Here is a 21,958-nt window from a genome sequence, read left to right on the forward strand (position 1 = left end):
CTACAAACAACTCAATAATAGCTGACAAACAAAGACACTGACATCTATCAGTCTGGAAGATGTTACAAAGCCATTTGTAAGGCTTTAGGATCCCATTGAACCCTGATGTAAACCATTATTTACAAATTGAGAAAACTTGGAACAGTGGTGAACCTTCCCAGGATTGGCCAGCCTACCGAAATTACTCCAAGAGTACATCGGTGACTTATCCAGGAGGGCGCAAAAGAACCCAGAATAACATCTAAAGAACTGCCAGCTCACTTGTCTCAGTTAAGGTCAGTCTTCAAGATTCAACATGGAAAGAGATTGGGGGGGGGAAGCATCCATGGAGGAGTTCCAAGGAAAAAACACTGCTGACCAAAAAGAACACAAACGTTTCCCAGTTGCCAAAAAGCATCTTATTGGTCTCCTAGACTTTTGGAAAAGTATTCTGTGGACTGATGAGACAAAAGTTGGATTTTTGAAGACCTGAATCTTCTTACAGCTGGTGTAAAACTAACACAGCATTTCAATACAAAGAACTTACCAATAGTCAAACATGGTGGTGGTAGTGCGATGGCACTTTCACACGCGCAATATTGACATGTCAACCAAAACGTACACCTTCTATAGATGAAGGGTCTTTTCCCCCTAGACTTAAATGCGATCATTGTCCGTTTGGCAACCACATAAACTGTCCCCTGTTGCCTATTAGCAGAATCCAGGTTTAAACTTTCTCCACATTTGTGTCACTTTTGCACTTGGTGTTTAATTTTACTCTTTTTATTTGTAGGTCATAGGTCGGATGCTGAGCGCCACAACAGCAATGATCCACTGGGATGAGCCTGAGGAACCTAATGGACAGGTGGTTGGTTACAGAGTGTACTACACCTCTGACAATTCGCTGCCAGTGAACCAGGTGTGTATTCCTGTGTGTGTGGTTTGGCTTATTGTTATTGTTACTATTTATGCATAACAGATGATAACTTGTGTTGCCAAGATGTATAAGGTATGAGAGTGTATCTGTGTGCCTGCTTGCATTCATGCATTGTGTTGTGCACCGGTGTTGTGCAGTGGGAGAAGCAGATGGTGCGTGGATCCAGCTTCATCACCATCCAGGATTTGACTCCTAACAAGACTTATTACATCCGAGTGCTGGCCTTTACCTCTGTAGGAGATGGCCCCTTGTCCCAGGACCTGCAGATTATAGCCAAGACTGGAGGTAAAATAAGAGAAGCAAATGGCATGTAATGGTTAAGATTATGTAGTCTTAGTGTTCTTTAAACAATCCTCTTCCCCTTTAGTTCCTTCTCAACCATTAGATTTTAAGGGTGAGGCAAAGTCTGAAACCAGTATCCTGTTGTCCTGGGTTGCTCCAACGACCCAGGGTGGCCCAGATAACCAGATTACAGGATATGAACTTGTTTACCGACGAGCTGACAACACAGAAGAGGTAAAGATGGGGAGATCAAAAAAATTGTCACTAAATGGGCTGTTTTCATAAATTTATAATTTTATAGGTAAAGTTGTGGTCAGAAGTTTACCTAAACCCATCATTGGTATGAATGTCATGATCATTTTGGACGTTGAATGTTTTCTTTGAACTGTTCAGTTTTCAGGGTGGTATGATTGTACAGAAAAGAAAACTTTAATGACTTTAAAAAACATGAATTGAGTGCACAAGTTTGAATTTAATGATTTATTTATTTCTCGAGTCCACACAGGCTCAACAGGGCACGCAAACAGGCTCAATTTGAATCTTGATTCTTTTAATCATTGGTGATCGTGACTGATTACAACTGGTAGTTTCTCTTTTCCCGCATAACATGGATTCGTTTCACAGCAGTTGTTGGATTGACCAGTTTTTTAAAACAATGGGAAAAACGAGTAAAGAAACAGAACAATGATCCCAAACACACATCAAAACCATTTTTGAAATGTTTGATGTTACGTTTTTGGAAGGGCTTCCCAAAGCCCCAACATCAACTCTATTGAAAATTTGTGGATCAGCCAGTTCTGTCTCAGGAAACCAACCATTTCAAACAAACTCTGCTAATTCTGCCAGTTCAGCAAACAGTCACTAAAGATGTATGCTGTAAAATCAGTCACCTGAAAAAATGAAAAGTTGAAAGAAATCATTAAAAGCTCCAAGATACCATGACATCCATGCCCTTAATGAGTGTCCCTAAAATTCTGATCACATTGGTAGGTGGATAGACAATAACAAATTCAAATACGATTGTGTAAAGTGATACTAATTTGATATCATTATTGATCTAGTTATAAAAAGTTAACTCTTGTCTTTTTGTCCCTTCAGAAAAAAGTGAGCTTTGAGCCCGCCACATCCTACCTGCTCAAGAACTTGAAGCCCTTTTCCACCTACACCTTCCAGCTAGCTGCCAAAAGCAAAAATGGAATTGGGGCATATACCAATGAAGTGTCCATTGACACACCACAGACACGTAGGTCTACCTGCACAGACTGCAGTGTGTGAAAGTGTGAAGGTGTTTGTGAGAGCGAAAGAGAAACAAGATCCAGTTTTGACAATGCAAAAGCAAATACATGTAATGCTAAATCACGTAGGTTTCTCTGCTGCAATTTTAATTAGACACATATGTGGCATTGTTGCATTGTCAAAAAGGGGCCATCATGAATCAAGACCATAGCTGGAGCTGACCTCAGAATTGATATTTCAACAAATATATAAAAGACCAATAATTATTTCAAGAACTTAGCTTTAGTTGATGTATTTTGCATACAGTACTAAGCAATTCTTTTAAGATTGCCAGAAAAACTTCATTTGTTGGCTACCAATCTGAGGTCCGTAAGAGACTCAGTAAAACAAGGTAAGACGAGGTTGGCAGATAGACATGAGAAGTCCAACATGGACCACAGAGGCTTGTAGGCTGTAAGGACAAATTATGGGAAGGTATGTGTGTTTCAAGCTCTAGTCAGTGTTTTTGTCATTCACTCGTTTTCATTAATCAAACATTGCTACCAAACAGAAGTTGACACCCATCATTTCAGTATCTCTGTTCAACCATCTTTTAATTTCTATGGTCATTTTTCAAAAGAGCTTCAGTTCTCCAGAGTTTCTTTTTCATTTTGTGTTTCTTTGTCTTTTGCTCTCTGTCTCTCATCTGCTCAATTTCACCCCCATGGCAAACCTCACTTCTCCACTCACCTCTCCACCCACCAATAACAACTTGTACACACAACCAAATAACATTTACCCAAACAACCCCTATTGTGCCTCCTCAAAACTGGCCAATCAGTTCCTTCAGCACCTCCCCAGGACATCAAATGCACCAGTCCCAGTTCTACCAGCGTCCTGGTAAGTTGGGCACCACCACCTGTGGAGTTTCAGAACGGCATCATTACAGGATACTCCATCCAGTATGCCACTACAGAGGGCAACAAAACATCAAAAAGAATTGATGGAATTTCTCCGGAAAGTTCTCCGTATCTCCTGGAAAACCTAGAGAAATGGACTGAGTACGGCATAACCGTGAGGGCACAGACGGAAGCTGGGGATGGACCAGAAAGTTTACAGCTTCTTATCCGCACTGAGGAAGATGGTATGTTCCCAACAAAAGATACAAATAAAAATAGGATGGTCCTCCCTACTAATAGTCGCTACCTCTAACTTACTAACCAAGCAGCACCCTAAACTAACAGCAAGCTTGTTCTACTGGCCAGTAAACTCATTTATTCTGTTCTTGAGCTGCAATTTAAACGGACAATGCATTTGTGAACCACTGTCAGACCCTCCAGTGAAAACCTCCTCTTTATTTTTCCTTTGTAACCACCAGAATCTGCCAACATACAGAATCTCCCTCACCACTGCTTTCTCTTGTCAGCAGCAGTCCCCTTTTTTCCTGCAGCAGCTGGCATTATCCGCTTTTATTTTTTTGAACCAGCATCTTTTTTCCTCACCTTTCCCTTTCTTCTAAAAGCCCCTCTTTTTACTAAAAGGATTGCTGAGATTTTCCTGTCGAAAGCTAGCAATAGTCCCCTCTAACAATAACAAGGCTGTCGGTGTACCTCAATCTTTCCTCACCTTGGCTTTTCTCACCAGTAATCTGTCCTACCAAATCATTTCCAGTACCTTTACAATTATTTTGATACATCTAATGTTAAACCAGTGCAGTGTCTTATTGTATCTAGAGTAATTTGTTATATTTTTGATTCCAGTACTCTTTGTGCTTGTGGGTGGGTCTGTCAAATAGATAAAGGTGGCTGGAGTTTTTTCCTTCTTTTTGTATATTTTTGCTTTTTGGGGAAAGAAGTGTAGTTCTTGGCAGTACGGGAGAGGTTTTTCTTGATAACAGTATTTTCTCTTTGACTGCCTGCCACTATTTATCTGCCCCTGGCAACAAATCCTTTTCTATCTGCCATTCTTATCTTTTCTACATTTGCTTCTTATCCTCCACTGCTTTTTTCCTCCATGTTTTTCCTCAAGCGCTCTCATTTTTTTTACTATTTTGACTTTTTTTCCCTGACATCAGAGCTGTTTTAGACTTTTTGTAGGGTTGTAGTTTTTCACCTTTTTTTAGCTTTTGGCTGTTTTTGCCCCTGAAAGCATTTTTTTTTTTTACTAGAAAGAAACTTCACTAAAGTGAAGGCCTTTAACTGAGAGGTTTAACTGCCCATCATCTGTGACCCTTGACTTCTATCCAAAAATGCATTTGTAGTTCCAAGTGGTCCTCCACGAGGGGTGGAGGCAGAAACTGTGAACGCCTCGGCTGTTAGGGTGAAATGGCGAGCCCCTGCACCTGAAAGACAGCACGGTCTGATCCGAGGCTACCAAGTCCATTATGTGAGGATGAACTACGGAGAACCTCAGGGTCAGCCATTCATCAAGGACATCCTCATAGATGACTCACAGGTAACCCGAGAATATTACCTTAATGGGTAATCTGTAAATAAGTAATCTATAAATGCAATATAAAACATTATGAGATAAATTATATTACATGGTAATGCTGATTATTAGCACAATCAGCTCAGTTCAGCAGCACGTGGGTTTACTTGGACATATTATACAGATGTCAAAAACCACGATGTGGCCATTAAGACAATAAAGTATCTTATTTCAATTGTGCAAACACCATCTGTCATAGAAGGTGTTGTGCTGGAATTAGGACCCAAATATAGGACAATATAGGCTTTTTATTTAAGTCCAAAATACATTAACACAAGTTCAGAAACACAAAGAGAACCATAAGAAACAGCAAAGAGCAAACAGAAGAAAGGTCAGTGAGGACTAACTAGGGATTAGACTCAGATGTGTATAATCAGCACAGGTGAGGACAATCAAGTAGGGAGGAAAAAGAACACATGAGAGGACCAACTTTTTAAAGTAAAACAGGAAATGTGTAACAACTGTTAGTTTAAAAAAAAAAAAAGAAGCGCAAAGAAGGACAACAAGACAGAGGCAAAGGAAGCAAAATTAACCCAACAAAGCAGGAAATGGCTAGAAGACAATTAAAACCTAAGAAGACATCAGACCAGGTAGCACTGGTGAGCCACGACATTACTATAGAACTGAAAACACTGAAGAAACTAAACATGTTAGAAAGAAAAAAATTACAAATTTTAACTCAAATTAAATATAAACCAAGCACACAAAAAACTAACACTAGAACAGCAACTTCACAGGTATTCAGAAAACTAAATGAGAGCTAGAACTTAAATAAAATAGTGAAACTAAAGGTGAGCTTTACTGGAACAATAAAAACAAAACAGGGATCCAATATTACTAAAATAGCAGGAAACAACACTATGACAACAGAATTAGTGACTACACATTTGCTAAATAAGAAGCTAACTCTCTTATTTGTCTGTATAATATCTCATACCTGCAACCAGTACGCTTAGTTTTGCATGAATACGGGAAACAAGCTGGTCCATCTTTGTGCAGGTCGGCGAATGTCAGACTTTTTCTACCCTTTAGAAATGAAAGAACCTTCAAACCCTCACCACAATTTTAAAGAATCAACAGTTATAGAGACATCAACTAAAAAGGATCCAAATTAAATTTTGCTTAAATGCACCCTCTCTGTTGTCTAAATCTCTTCACCCAGCTGTGGGCTTACTTGTATTTGAGAATCAGTGTTTTCTCCTGATTGTGCTAAGTCAACAGTCCGCAACCCGTAGCTAAACACTTAGCGAACAGACGTGAGAACAAAATCATTATTCTCATCACATGTTATGTAACTCCACTAATGTCCAAGTAGTAATAACAGCTAGTAACTCATGTTATGTGCCAGCAAAAGCAAGCAAATGTCATGTCAGCCAAAGTCCGTTGGTAAAGAAAATACCACAGTGTTAAGTATCGTACTTTACATCTTTAACATCTAAACTCAACATTAAAAATGCGCTTTTTTCAGTAAGGGTAAACTATTTTCTGACTCTTACTCTTTCGAGTAAGTGGAGCTAGCATTTGTTTCTTCTTGTTTTGTTTTCTGGTAAATGTGAGAATTTTTCCCATCGCAACTCTAAAAGTAATGTGAACACAGCCTGACTCACAGAATTCCTAAAATAAGATTTACAATCTAATAAGGTTAAACAGCCTTAATGTGTGTTATTACGTTTTATTTAAATTAAACTGGAGATTTTGTTAAATGCAGATAAAAAAAAAAAAGTCCTTTTGACTATTACTCATAATGTGTTTCTTTCTTCTTTTTTTTCCTCCTGCTGCTTCATCATTCAGTGGGAATACGATGACTCAACAGTATATGTGAGTAAACATTTATTTGTGCATATTATTTGATGTTAGAAAAAGAAAAAAAAGTAGATGAGTCATATTTATGAGACTGGAGCTTTAAAATTAAGTCTTTAAACGTCGTGCAAGAACACATTTCTATTTCTGTATTGCGTGTTCACCAGGAACATAGAAAAGAGAATATATTTAATAAAGGGACCTAAAAAAAACCCCACAGATGACTGATAATATGAGTCATTTTTTGTATCACCAAAATATTCTTGCTATATATACGATTTACACACATACTAAGAAATTAACAAAATATATGTGTTTATATGGAGACAAATCAGTTTTTAATTTCTTTGTAGGTAAACGATATTTTGAGTTTAAAAAATGATTTAAACAAGAGTATCCGTACATGTCTTGATATTGTTTGTGCAGAAGTGAGCTGAATAACTGCACAGTCACACTGTCAGGCACAAAGACTGTACGCTTTTGCTGTACCTCTTTGTGTTGCTTTAACCGCACCCTCCTTGAGTCTCTTTTTGTTGAGCAGTGACTGCTCATTATCCCGAGGACAAACAAAAATTAGTGGCCTTTTGTCGCTGACAATGCTTTTTGTTGTTCTGCAGGAAGTGGTGCTTGGGGACCTGAAGGCAGATACTGCCTACTCTGTATCAGTAGGGGCTTACACTGCCAAGGGCGATGGCGCTCGCAGCAAACCTGTTACTGTGTGCACCGCCCCGCCATGTAAGTGTGTCTGCACAGACCCAGCCATACACAAAGACACAGAGGTTGAAATAAACGACACACGTAGTTGATTGTCTTTGAGAGTTTGGCATCACTAATGATAATTATTGCCCATTGAAATGGTCTCACACCTTGCTGTGCCACAAGAAGCCACGGGTGCTGTATTAATCGTATTGTGCAGTTTTGCTCGAGGTAATGAATAATGTGCTTTGTAATTACCGTCTAATTTTCTTTTCATTATTCTCTCCCTCTCTCCTGTTTCTTTCCTTTCCCTCGTAGTGCCCGAGAAGCCCAAACTGCTAGTGAGTGCCACTGACTCGGGTACGGCCCTGCTTCAGTGGTACCCCCCTCCCAGTCCAGCCACCCCGCTCCTGGGGTACCGCCTCACCTTCGGCCGCGTTGACGTTCTCCCTTTTACAGTGGCTGAGTTTCTCCCCAAGGAAAACCGCTACACTGCCCAGGATATCCACAAGGGTGCTAACTATGTGTTCAGACTGTCAGCCCGCAACAAGATGGGCTATGGAGAAGAGGCTGTAAAAGAGGTGACTACTCCAGAAGACGTCCCGAGTGGATATCCAGAAAATATTATCTCAGAAGAGGCGTCTGCCACCTCGCTTCGGCTGGCGTGGAAAACAGTCCCGCTGATTGAGCAAAATGGGAAAATTTTGAAATACTCGGTGCTATACAAGGATATAAACAGTCGGGGAAACGCTACAGAGGTTGTGGTGCCCACTCAAAGGTCGAGTGTTTTGTTGGAGGGTCTGAGTGCCGATACTGTGTATGATGTCAGGGTGTGTGCGTTCACAGCTGTCGGTCCTGGGCCTTACAGCCCCAGTGTCCAATTTAGGACCCAACGGCTAGACCAAGGTAGGCTCACACTCACATTCTAACGACCCATCTTCACCAGGCTCAGGATGCTAGACACACTTCCAAACAGCACATTTGAGAGTAAATCAAGCAAAGTCCCACATGAACATGAGACATCTTGTGGCTGCATCCTAAGTGTCCTTTTTCGTTGTCTTGTCACTGTAGCCTTAGACCCAACATCCTTTTCCTAAAGCAAGGTAAGAGTTTTGGGTCTTGGGCAGGAATCACAGTCCTGTGTGTTAATAAGAGCAAATAACTAGCATGAGGCTGGTACTAGAGAATGATACGCAGGTAAGACCAGTAGGACTGGACAGTAGAGACCGTAACTGCGAATGCTGGGCCACATTAATACTCCTTTCTTTTTTTTCTTTTTTCTTTTTCCCGTCCCGTAGTTTTTGCCACCAACTTCAGAGTAAAAGCATCCATGAAGAACTCTGTCCTGCTGTCCTGGGAGATCCGTGATAAGAACCCTGTCCAGCCGTTCACTGTAAGGAGATGTATATTTGTTTGTTAGTAGGTATAAAAATTAGCCGTGCCTCATGCAGTTTAACGTTTATAAGCTGAAAAAGCAGGACCTTGATAAAAGCGTGAGATTAAATTCAGAATTGCATGTTTTGCAGTTGTATATGGCAGATTAATTATGAGGAATCATATTTCCAACCACTCATTATCTATGAAACTTCACTCTTCCTGTCAAGAAAAGATAATGAAGTCTGGCTCCTTAACAGACAAAGGAAGATACTGTTACTTTTATCTCACAATTGCCACAATTTATGTCAAAATCTTTTCACTCCATCTTGGAGTCATAACTTAGTTAAATGTAAATACACAGACATTTGATACATATTTACAGATTAAATATGAAGAGAAAATTCATAGAACATCAAAACCTCTCACGTCTGTGGTAAACAAATATTCATGAACTGGTATTTTTTATAACAAAATAGCATCACAACTTGATTTTCTTCATTGTCAGTGCAATCCATCCTTTGTGGTTTCTACTTCCATTGGAGGAACTGCACAATATAAGCATAATTTTATTCTAATCAGCTAAGTGTAAGGCAAAACTAGGCTTCCTATTTAGACCTCTATGTGCATTTGTGGTGTTTTCAGATCCTGTATGGGAAGGGCCAGTCTGTGGAAGTGGATGGCAAACAAACTCAGAAGCTGATCACTGGTTTGGAGCCAGACACTCAGTACTCTTTTCTGCTAACCAACCGAGCCAACAGCGCTGGGGGCCTGCAGCACCGTGTCACTACTACCACCGCTCCAGACATCCTGAAAACCAAACCTATTGTAGTGGGAAAGACTAATGCAGATGGCATGGTGACTGTGCAGCTACCGACTGTACAGACCACAGCTAAAGTCAGGTAGGAAAGACTTAAAGCATGTAGACAGAGTGGATTTGTTATCCTAAATACCAACTGTGAAAGCTTTAAATTATTACTTTGTATCAATTTATCTACGGACCCTGTGAGGTCATTTTACTATGTCTCGGAGCTTACAACAAGTCTGAGAACTCCCTCAACAGACCAAACGAATCCCCACTACTGAACATTTTATCTGCTTTTTGGCACCAATAATAAATATAGATACAAAGTCCAAATAGCCATACATGTTTAAATATGCATACTTCTTCTCACAGCTATTTTCCAGAAGTCTGTCTTTCTCTGTCACTTCAGTAGTGTTTTGGGGTGGGGGGGTTTTCCACTCTTTTATTGTTTACAAGATGGTCACTCAAAATGTCAAAATAATCCAAAAACACAAACTGGATTTAAATACGTATCGATTTGGATACTATTCCCTCTTTACAAATTCTTATTGTCAGATTCAACATGAGGCCGCATACTGTATTAGTAGTTCTCTCCCAGCAGATGCCACACACTTTCAACGTACTATACTGTTTCACAGCAGCTACAACTACAGCAACATACTAATGTATATTAGTATAATGTATATCATATTGATGGTCAGATACTGCATACTCTTTTTAAAGTAGAGATAACACCCAGAGTTAGATGAGAGGATCAATAGCACTTTTCTGTCACCAGCAGCCACTTAGCTTAGCTAAGCACTTGAAACAGCCTGAGTCTGTTTGTAATAGAAATTGCCAACCACTTTTTCTTATGCTCCGAAAGTAACTACAATTTTTTTTAACTTTTCATAAAATTAATTTTCAAAGAATTAAATGGATAAAAAATCTATGAAAAAATTTAAATGGCTACAATTTAGGTCCAGGTCATTTATTTAGCCCTGTTATGCAATTAAAGTTACGACTGCTCTTGTGAACAACACATTTGTACTTTTGAATTTGGCTGCATTCGTCTTCCCCACAGTTCTGTCCTCTCTCCTTTTTCCTTCTACAGAGAAGCAATGTCATAATGTTGCCTCCACTATGCTTTACTATAGAGATGAAATGAGTCAGTGCATTGTGTTTGCCAGATGCTTGGAGATCTGACTTCACAGTGCACCATTTGGCAAACTCCAAGTAGGCTCTGATATGCATTTTTCAGAAGTGACTTCTGTCTTGCTTCTCTACCATGAAGGCCAGTTTAATGGAGTTCTACTTCCAGGGAGTTTCCTTCATCTTTGAAGAGCACCTTTGAAGTTCCGTTTAATGATCTTGTGGTTTTAAGTCACTTTCCAGACCAAGACTATTCCTGCTCAGTTATTCCACTTGACCTGACAACCATCCTTATGATTATCCTTGTACATGGCCTTCGTGCCCGTGGTACCACTGATAGCGTTAGAAAGTTTTATGCCCCTATCCTTTTCTGTGCTTTAAAACAATATTATAATTGCTGGCTTTAGAGTTTCTTAACTTAATGGCTTGTTTTTGTGAATTATGGGTCTTTATATAGACAGGTGTGTCCATCATGTTCCATACACATCGAGAATAAATAAAGTGTAACATCAAATGCCTCCATACTTTTGTGTCTGAAATCCTTTTAAAGTATTCTGTTAAATGTCAGAACACTGACGGTTCTTAAGAAACTGTGCAGTTTGGAGTGTGCTTCCTCAGGCCTGATCCCAGTTGCATGTTGTGTTTCAGGGGTTATTTTGTGGTAGTGGTGCCGCTGAAGAAGCAGAGAGGGGGAAAATTCTTGAATCCTTGGGAGGACCCTGACCAAATGAACCTGGATGAGGTGAGACGTGCAGCAGGCAGGAAAAATAAAAAGCTAAATAATGGTCACACTTGTTATAAGGTAATACCGATGCTGGGGGGGAATGATTATGTTAATCAGGATGATGGGGGTAATAACTGTTAAATGCGATGCAGATTTTTTGTCTGTTGTATCAGACTTATCAGACTGTGCCTTGTTACGTGAAGGCAAACGGCCTAACCATCCATTCCTTGCTCACTCTAAACAATGCTTTCACATGCCATTTCCCATCTAATTCCACTCCCTGCCTTTTTCTAAAGACTTCACCACCTCATTATTCTGCTCTGAAAGCAATTGAGTCAATAGAGTTTTATGGCGCCTACTGTCTCAGTGGATAAATGTGGCAGCAATTCAGTTGATGAACAAATTTGGGCTAAGGTGATATTGCACTGTACAGTCCATTGTTTCTACAATAATGAGGGTTTTGTTTGGGGTAAAATTGTCAAAACTGACCTTTTTTTCTGAAGGTTTTTTTGTATGTGGGTTGGGATGGGAGGGGGGAGTTTGAAGCAGACTGATGATCTGGTCATGCCCTTTGTTTGAACTTGGTGCAACCAGCATTTGCAGATTGTTGTCCTATTTTTATGTCACGTATTTGTGTCAGACGTTTTTTTGTTTCTTTGTTTCCTTTCTGTCAATTTTCCCCATCTCCTCTAAACTCTGAACCTGCCTGCTCATTTTCTCTGTTTTGTTTTTCCTCATAGCTCCTCAGAGAGATCAACAGAACCAGCGTCAGCCGAGCCCTTCGCATCCGCAGACAGGCTAGCCAGTCAGATCCCAGGGCTTATGTCACCGCTCACTTCAAGACTCTGCCCATTGAATTCACATTAGGGGACGGCCGAAACTACGGCGACTTTCGCAACCGTCCACTGCAGAACGGACAAGACTATGTTTTCTTTGTGCTGGCGCTGCTCGACCTCTCCGAGAATGTGAGTGCAGATGCAAACACGCCCGAACAAATCTACCGTCTGGGTACACTGGTGTTTAATTTATACGTGTAACTGCTTAAACCCTTGGTCTCTTGCAGACTATGTATTCAACCAGCCCTTACTCTGATCCTGTGACATCATCATATGTGGATCCTCAACCAATTGTTGATGAGGAGGAGGGTCTTTTGTGGGTGGTGGGGCCTGTGCTGGCTGTGATCTTCATTGTCTGCATCGTCATTGCCATTCTCCTCTTCAAGAGGTAAGATCAGCACGATGGAGGAAAACAGAAATAAACGCTGTTCAGTAGTACATTTGAATGCTGACACAAAGAAAGCTGTAAACAAAAGAGATTTTGAGTTTTGCTGAATATGGAGAAAAGAATTTAAAGCTTCACATAAGTCTTTATAGTAGGGACAACAGTTATTCTGCAGGGGTTTATCCATTTCCATCACTTAATGTATCTTTTTTGTTCATTTCATGAATATTTCCTACAAGTTATCAAGCAGTGTGTGACAGAAAAAGATCCTAATCAGCAGACAGTGTCAGTTTTCTTTCAGAGATGTGCATACAGATTATTATCGTTTACATCAGTTGTCAGATCTATCATTTTGTGTGAACATCATTTATATTTCTAAATGAATAAAAAAATCAGCATTTCCTTGTTGCTTTAAAGGTTAAACCAGTGGGTTAAATGTATGGTGAAATATTTATAATTATTTATACTAATAATAGCTAAGCTTAAATTTGAGGTTTTCATAGATATGTATTTTTTTCTGTCATCATCAGTACTGTGCAAAAGTCATGAGCAATGCTTCTTCAGGCTTTCTGAAGGTCATTCACCTCTAAGGTGATTCCCAAAGAGCTATTAGCTGAACATTTTTCATATCTCATAATGGTGTACGAGCTGCCCTTAAAAAAACTGAGAAAACTGGACGAGTGCACAGGTTTAAAAACATCTGAAATGATGTCTTTAAGAAATAAGAACATTTCCAGGACCTCAGAGATGCATCTGGTCCTTCACGCGATCCATCTACTGTTTGCTGAAGCCTTATGAGAAATGGCTTCAGTTGAAGAGTGGCTGTCAAGAAGCCACTCGTAAGGAAGGAAAAGTGGAGAAAAGAACTGGACCTAAAATCAGTGGCAACGGGTCTTCTGGAGTGACAGGAATGACTGTTTTCAGCCATCTTTCGTTATAAACAGCCTCTGTCATGGTTCGGAGCTTCATTTCCGCTGGTGATGTCAAAATTGATGGAATCATGAAAACTACCATCAGCGTGACAGTGACGCCCAAACACACTGCCAGTGCAACAAAAACAAACCTGGAGAGAAAAACAGACAACAGAGCACTATGAGTCATGGATTGGCCTCCCCGGAGCCCGAACGTCATTATTGACAATATTGAAGCAGCGCGGGATCCTCTTGACAGAGAATGGAACAAAAATAAAGCCAACATCCAAACAAGAGACTTGAAAGCCCTTCAAGAAGCCTGGAGAACTATTCCTGACGACTACTTAATGAAACTACAAGAAAGCTGCCTAAGAGTGTGTTTTGAGGAAAAAAGATGGCAACACCAAATAATGACTTTCAAGCTCATTAGAAGCAAAGTCTGTTTTTGTCTTATATACTGAGTTTATATACTTCCAATAAATTGTTGCACCAATTTCCCATTTTTGAAGAAAACTGCAAATAAAAATAAATAAAGTATTTGCACAGTAACGCCCATTTAAAGCCAAATATAGGGAGCAGTGTTAGCTAGCATGAGAGAAAAGTGAAAGATAACATTATCACCCATTAGCACTATTCACGATAAGCTCGCCAGCCAATCTTCTAGCTAGAGGTTAGTTAATGCACATGAATAATTAGTGTGACTGATGCAGCTCAGCAAAATTATTAACCTTGATGGTCATAATACTCAGTACAGCCCTAGAGTGTAACTCCTGGTGATTTCTAGCTATTCATTTCACACTTGTTCTTAAGCTGTACCATTCCAGGGCAGAGTTGCTAGGTGTTGATATGTATGTAGTGTCCTTGTGTGAAAAAGCTTTTGTGTTTAGATTTACTGTTGATCTTTATAGCTACAGGAGGTGCTGTTTTGCATATTTAAGATCATATTATTATTCCTATCCATTTAAATGAGAGGAAGAGAATGATGAGTTCAGCAATGCTTTAGTCCCTGATGTTTGTTGATTGGACACTAATGTTATTCATCCTTGTCTCTGCTTTTATCTACACGTCTGCCTACGTGGATCCAGCAAACCTGACAGGTAAACAAACACTGCTTATTACCATTTCCTCTGTCCTACGGGGACAATTTCCTTGCAAAGAATCATTTAGAAAATTGAACCCAGAAGAGTCAGGATTATTGCCGTGTGCCTTTATTGACAATATATTAACTAAAAGTATACTGGCTGAATTGTACATTTGTAATCCCCCAAGCTCACTTTATTCAGTGTGTTGGATAAAGATATGTATGGGAAGAGTGACAGCTGCACTGCATCGGCTGGTTTATGTCCATCATTTTAAGTGCATTTTAAGTAGATCAGGTTGAGGTAAATTATGTTTGTTCTTCCAGGAAAAGAGCCGAGGCTGAAGGAAGAAAGGGCAGTTTTCCCTGCAGCAAAGCGATGTCCTCCCACCATCCCACTGATCCTGTGGAGCTACGCAGAATCAACTTCCAGACTCCAGGTAGATTGGGGAGAAATATCCACATGCAAAATATGCTATATGTGGCCAGTGTTGATGAGATTAACTGTGGTGTTGTTTCCCTTTTCAGCCTACCGTGTATCAGTGTACCGCGGTTATCGGCGTCTGTCAAGTTAGTTGGTCCTTGTCCCCCTCTTTCTTTCTTTCTCTTTCTTTTTCTGTCTTTCCATTTTTTCTACTCTTTTCCTTCTCCATATCCATGCTAACTAACCATCCATCCCGTATAGGATGAAGCTGCTTGACATTTCATCAAACGCCTCCGGAATACTTCTACTGAAAAAAAACAAAATTAAAATCATGCTAAATTTTTTATTGACTGTGTCATAGCCTTTTTTTAAATCTTCACCAGCAGTGTGCGTATCCTCTGAAGACATGTTATTGTGCCTCAGTAACTTTCTGAACATGCACATTGTTCCTTCTGTCTGCCTGGAGAGAAAACGGTCACTTAACCAAAAAAAAAAAAAGACAACACTTCCATTTGCTTCCTCCACTGTCCATGGACCGAGCACTAAACAACACCGCCTTTGAGAATCCTAACTCTTAACGTTTTCCTCCAAAGGAGTTCAATTGTGTGTGTATCAAAACCGCCTCTTTTTCTGTTTCTGTGCTCGGCAGGCATGGCAAGTCACCCGCCCGTCCCCATCTCTGAGCTGGCAGATCACATTGAGCGCCTCAAGGCAAATGACAATCTCAAGTTCTCTCAAGAGTACGAGGTACGAATGCTGATTATCTGATGCACATAAACACACGCACACACTCGCATATTTATCATTGACCTGCCGTTTCTTGCTCTTGCTCAGTTCCAGTTCTGATAGCGAGCGCGAGTAGATTTAAAGCCTCGCATTGACTATACAGTTAAGTTACGTTTGGATTTGTCTCCGTCGAACGATACAAAATCGAGCGCATCTCCCTCTCTCTGCTGTCTTGTTGTTATCTATACAAATATAAGAGGAAAATTGAAATTGCAAGCTCAAAGAGAGTTTGCTTACAGCCAGATGGTTATCAACCCCTCATTTCTACACTCTGGTGGAGAAAAGGGGAGCTAGAAATAAAGCGGCAGCCACAGAGAGCAGACTCGCCAAGAGATGCAAGAGGCAAATGTTCTCTGTAAAATAGACGCTTCTTGATTAGTTTCCTTCAACTTACAGAAGAGTTAATGTGGAACAACAACAGAAAAGCCATTTGCTTGGAGATAACAGTGTGGCTGAACTTGTCGTGCTGAACTGTGGCCCTCAAAAAAAAGACATTAGCAGAAATATTATGGCTGTGTCGCAAATAGCGCTACAATGAGCTCCACGGAGAGCTGTTAAAAGAGTAAAAATGTTTTCTTTTCCCTGCATAAAAAATGTGTTTAGGCCAAGGGCTTCTGGGTGGAGGAGACTGCATAAGGCCCTAATTGGTTGCCGCAAAAGAGAGACAAATTGTGTGTGACAGATATATAGTACGTATATAGAGAAAGACAAGGACACATTATGCAAAAAGTAGAAAAACAGAGCAAGAATGTTTTTTGGGGGGCGGAGAGTGTTGGGAGAGAGGATAAAGGAGGATGGAGGAGACATTGAGGGAGAAGCTGTATGCAATTGTGGTGTGAGCTGGAACCACTCTGTTGAGCCTCACATTCTCTCTGCATGACTGTGTGCTTTGTTCGGTACTGAAGCTTTAACGAAGGAACAAGAGAGATGGATGGAAGAGGGACTGAGAGTGAGAGAGAGGCCAGAAATGCTTGCGGTGTAATAATCAGGCACACATGATGTCGGCTGCTCATGGAAAGCAGTCTTAAACACACACACACACAGATACGTGCACGTATCCAGTACCGCTCCTGTCCACTTTTTCCTCAACCAAACCATAATTATGTGTCGTAAAATATTCAGAATTGCTAAATTGCTCTGGCTCTCTCCTCTTCGTCCCTCTCCATTGACAGCCCTATAATGACCTCATGTCTGCCTCTCCCAGCTAACAGCAATGGTTGCTATAATTACCCTCTAGGAACTTAATGTGTTGCTCTAACACAACCATCCCCTCTCTCCCAGGGTTATTGGTTGCGCTTTTATCGTCTTTCTCTTTTAGCTAGTTTTGAAAGTGGAAAGTCTTTCTTGAAAAGGGATATCATGGTTGCCCACGTTCCTATACAGTATCAATAATACCTTCTTAATTTTCAGTTTGTTGTTGGTTTTAACAGTGGGTTTTGCTGCAACGATCCTGCCCCGGTGCCTGTGAGCTCAGATTCTTGGAACTGTTAAAATCTTCCTGTTCTGGATGCCAATTTCTTGCACGTTGAGGTTCAGTTTAAGAGATAGCGATATCGATGCCAGCAGTAAATTTTAAGTGCTAATGCTTGGTGCTTATGTGTGATTTTAGAGAATCAGCCAATGCTGTGCACGCATAAGCAGCATATCGTACCTTACAATCATACGGGGATTAAAAGTGGTATGTAGCAAGATTGTTTTTTCCTCATTGCAAGTCCTGTGAATCATTCGTGCCACGGCCATTTATCTTAATCTAATGTTTTTGACAGACTGCATGCTAGTCTCACTGTCTGAAACCCACTTGCTTTAATAATGCCAAAATATTTCTGGTAACAAAAACATGATTGAGCACAGAACAACTGTGGTAAGCCACATGAAACGATATAACTGCAACAGCTTCTCGTTGATGTTTGTTCTTTGTTTGACCTTCGCTTGCGTGTCTTGCAGTCAGTCGATCCTGGTCAACAGTTCACGTGGGAGAACTCCAACTTGGAGGTCAACAAACCAAAGAACCGCTACGCGAACGTCATTGCCTACGATCACTCCAGAGTTATACTCTCCAGCATCGAGGGTAGGACACGCTTCCGCTGTGTTTGTGTGCGTGTGTGGGTGTGCATGACCTGTTACCTCCGTCTTTATATGGCTACGGTAATGGTTTCAGGAAATGAGGCCACTCTGGTCACTTTCTCAGGGCCATTTAAGGTTTACGATTTGGTTGCAGAGTTATGGTTTGGGCTAGGCTTTAAATTGGGCATGAAGTTGTGATTCTTGAGTTTGGGTGTGGAGGCAAAGTAGTGCGTTATGTCATACTGTGCATGTTTGTATATGACTGTGTGAACTTTTGCGTGAGAGCTTCTATCCGTGAAAGATGGGATGTTAATAGTTCGAAGCTGTTCTGCACTGGCTGTTCCCATGCATCACAAACCAAGTGCTGAGCCTACGTAAACACAATGAAAACAATCATTTTTTCCCATCTAACCAACTGCTGTGTCTTACCCCACTGTTTTACCACATCATATGACTGGTTTGGACCCGGCCTGACCAATTTAATATCTGAGGAGATAGCGTGTGATCGTGCTTTATTTAGACTGTTTACCGATTTATTCATGGTGTGCCCATTTTCCTGGATTTGGGCTTTCTGAATGGTTTAAAATGAGAAGAAACAAATAGTTCTGTACTCAGTGTGCATTTTGAAGCGCACTCACCCACCTCAGCTGGGAAAGACCCGAGGCAGAGAAACTGGCAGCTCCAATGTGGAGAGAGGGAGGCAGTGGGAGGCCAAGCCCAAACAGATGAGCCTTATCTGGGCAGAGCATGTGTGAGCAGCCCCTCCGCCCCCGCCTGTCCTGGAGCTGGAGCCCTGGCTGTCTGTCTTTCTTCCAGCTAAGAAAATGCAAATACTGTTGAGCATGTCCAAACACACACACACGAGCGCTTTCATGCACGCATAAACACACACAAAAAAACATATATGCCCAGATGTGGACGAGCACAAACATATACTCTCCTCGCAGCCGCTTCCATGCGTTGCTGAACGCAGACCTTCTGCCAAGCCAGCATTCCCACCAAGTGACTGGAAAGTGCGAGTGTGTGTTTTATCTGCAGATTGCTTCTGTTGTAGTCCATTGCAGTAAAGTTGTAGCGCAAAGAATTTAGGCAAGCTGTCTTTTAAAGACTGGGGTTGATAAACATATGTTAGAAGCTCTTCTTACCGTCTGTCCACATCCCATTTAAAGTAAGTTGTATAAGCATTCCTCTTGCTCCTCTGTCATTTGAGTGTGTGTGTCTGCTGTGTGTGTGTGTGTGTTTGCGATGTTGGCGTGGGATTTTACAACTGTATGGGACTGATTCGTGCTCGTAAAATAAGCTGCGGGAGGAGACTCGGCTGCAGGAGTTTCTTCCTGTCAGCATCCTGCTGTTTGTTCATTGATTTCAATCTGTTTAAACGTAAACTGCCATCTGAAGGCTCAAAAGGAGTTTTAGGTCCCATTTCGGCAGAATCGGGTCACAGCTGAACATACGCATGTGTGCCTGAGTGTATGTGTGTGTGTGTGTACTTTGGTGTTTTTGGCGTACATGTGCATGTTTGAGCTGTGACTCAGTGATTTTTGGGATTATGGTATTAGGCCCTAGATGAGCAGGCCTGATCCTAAATCAAACACACACAGACAGTCTTTCACATCTCTCTCACACACACACACACAATCCCTTCCAGGACAAGCAGTGTCAGCCGAGTCTTACACAGAGACGGCCTTACAGTCATATTGCCATTCAAAGCGACACATCCAGAGTATACTCAGATTAGGCCCGTGATCGTCTTAGCATGTATTATAAAACAAGACGGCTGAACAATCCAACACCAAAGGCCTCTGGGCCCTGTGAAAACATTAATCTCCCTGCCATGACCTCACATGATCCTCACCCTTTATTACTTGCACATAAACCTGCCTTTATAGTAGTAGACTTGGATTATTTCAACATGGAACAGAATAAAAATCAGGTTCATCTGCAGACAGTAATTTGATGCAATCGGTGCCATGCATCATTCCCATACTCTCAGCATACAGACTTAGAATTGAGTGTTTCATCACCGCCTGTATCTTTTGCTCCCATCTGTTTTTCTGTCTTTTCCCTTATTTGCTTTTTCCATCTAATCCATTCTCCAATTCAACTTGCACACATGTGTTTCTATTCTTTTCTCCACCTTAAATAACATCCACTTTTTCTCTTATTACTCAGGTGTCCTGGGCAGTGACTACATCAACGCTAACTATATTGATGGCTACCGCCGTCAGAATGCCTATATTGCCACTCAGGGCGCCCTTCCCGAGACCTTCGGGGACTTCTGGAGGATGGTCTGGGAGCAGCACACAGCCAACATCATCATGATGACCAAGCTGGAAGAGAAATCACGGGTAAGGAAATGGAATAAGGTGGGAGTGTGCACGACTGCAGAGCTGAATAGAGAGAGCATCACAGAGAATGAGTACAAATACAATATTACAGACGAAGCCAAAGACTAGAGCAGGACATGATAAAGCATAAGGCTAGATGAGAAAAATTGTGGTTTTATTATTGGATTAAATGTATCAAATGTAGTATAAGAACTGGGTAAGCTCTATTGTGAGGTCCACTGCATAAAATAGGAGAAAAGTTACACGTTTGGTTAAAATTAATGAGGTTATCTATTTGTCTTTGATTATGAAGCATCTACTTTTTCACAAGCTGAAAAGAATATGATATATAGAGTTCATCTGCAACAATAAATATATTATCGCAGCCTCCATTACAGCTCAGTAATGTTCTTATAGTAGGGTAATAGTTTCATAATAACAACATAATCAGATAATAATATAATAACCAAGATATTAAGCAAGTAATACAAAGGTATTAACAATTTGTAAACTTAATATTTACATTTATAAACCAAGGATGCCAGTGAGGTAGAACTATTTGGTAGCGTTGTGGTCGCCATGTGTTAAGGTGGTAACAAGAAAATGTTTTGGCTTAAAACTTCTACTATTATTACATTATTGTGGCAATAAGCTGATAATAATACGGTAATATTGGCTGGTGTTTTCATTGGATAGCTTCAAATGAAAATTGTGTCTAAATTGGTATCCACAAAATCACAATCATTGAAACTTAAATTAAACTTTTTGTTAGTGAGAATGTGTAGGCCAACAAAAGCTGCTGTTTTATACCATATGCAATGCTGTCCAGTCACTCCGAACTGGAAGCTAATGTTCTGTGGCTGAATTAACTTTTAAAGTTTGTGGGGAAAAGAGTCGTTTTGTTGGTAATTAGTACTGAAATATTGTTAGTGAGCTCCTAAATATTTTTCAGCATTAGCAGGCATGCTGACGGACAAACATTTTTCATCATCGGTATCGTCAGTATTTTTTCTTTACATTAGAAAGCAAGTTATGTGCAACGTGCGACTAATGCATAAGCTGTCATGATGGAGGCGTGTATATATAGCTGATGGTTAGAGTGACATAATGAGTGAGAAATGCAAAACAGCTAAATTACAGCTAAGGTGTTGTGGCATGTTGTGAGGAGATACAGAGAGACTAGAAAAAGACATGAGTTTTATTTTATTTCATTTTATTTTATTTGAATGCACGAGGACAATAGATTGTAGGTGGAGTGAACAGAATAGGCTAAAAGAGGACACGCGAGGAATCGCTGGAATACAACATTTAGTGCATGACGATCAAGCTAAATGTTCTTGGGAAGTCAGAATGGGCGTGTAGTGTATCAGAGTAGAAGGCAAAAAAAATAGCGTGGATTGATGAACCAGACCTGGAGGAATTACAAGTACAGCTAAATTGGGGTAAGTAATGAATTAGAAAATAATCTGGCTTCGAGGCATTTGCTATTGTTAACAGAATGTGCACTTGAGTAAAAATTCAGTGTAATGAGAATGTCATGTCAGAGTAAAATGAACATGAATGGCTTGAGGTATGAATCATGACTGAAGTGTTAACCAATTATGTCCAAAGACCTTTTCAGAAAATTATCCTTTCTTCCCATTTGTGCTTCTTTTCCTATTAACCTGTGCCTTGTGTTAAAACACTGTTTCCTTTTCAACTTTTTCCAACTGTC

At 40.5% G+C, this 21,958-nt stretch overlaps 1 protein-coding gene across 7 annotated transcripts in view; it reads left to right on the forward strand.

The window, feature by feature from the left end:
• Positions 1-21,958, forward strand: part of ptprdb (protein tyrosine phosphatase receptor type Db) — a 157,231-nt gene that overhangs the window by 121,464 nt on the left and 13,809 nt on the right. For 5 of the 7 annotated variants that reach the window (XM_085277015.1, XM_085277016.1, XM_085277020.1 and 2 more), the window contains 19 exons: positions 773-898; positions 1,054-1,201; positions 1,284-1,432; positions 2,297-2,441; positions 3,255-3,557; positions 4,674-4,867; positions 6,695-6,721; positions 7,321-7,438; positions 7,718-8,305; positions 8,698-8,792; positions 9,419-9,675; positions 11,358-11,451; positions 12,174-12,398; positions 12,497-12,657; positions 14,651-14,662; positions 14,971-15,083; positions 15,717-15,814; positions 17,798-17,921; positions 20,090-20,265. In XM_085277015.1, coding sequence (XP_085133141.1) covers positions 773-898; positions 1,054-1,201; positions 1,284-1,432; positions 2,297-2,441; positions 3,255-3,557; positions 4,674-4,867; positions 6,695-6,721; positions 7,321-7,438; positions 7,718-8,305; positions 8,698-8,792; positions 9,419-9,675; positions 11,358-11,451; positions 12,174-12,398; positions 12,497-12,657; positions 14,651-14,662; positions 14,971-15,083; positions 15,717-15,814; positions 17,798-17,921; positions 20,090-20,265 — 3,153 coding nt within the window. Of the gene's footprint in view, positions 1-772; positions 899-1,053; positions 1,202-1,283; positions 1,433-2,296; positions 2,442-3,254; positions 3,558-4,673; positions 4,868-6,694; positions 6,722-7,320; positions 7,439-7,717; positions 8,306-8,697; positions 8,793-9,418; positions 9,676-11,357; positions 11,452-12,173; positions 12,399-12,496; positions 12,658-14,650; positions 14,663-14,970; positions 15,084-15,171; positions 15,214-15,716; positions 15,815-17,797; positions 17,922-20,089; positions 20,266-21,958 lie in introns of all 7 variants that reach the window. The other 2 variants (XM_085277014.1, XM_085277019.1) reach the window with 2 other exon arrangements.

The sequence above is a fragment of the Mchenga conophoros genome, linkage group LG6 (genome assembly GCF_057382185.1).
Source record: "Mchenga conophoros isolate Kocher_MC1m ecotype Shallow Benthic linkage group LG6, M_conophoros_male_GT1.1, whole genome shotgun sequence".
NCBI classification, from domain to species: Eukaryota; Metazoa; Chordata; class Actinopteri; order Cichliformes; family Cichlidae; genus Mchenga; species Mchenga conophoros.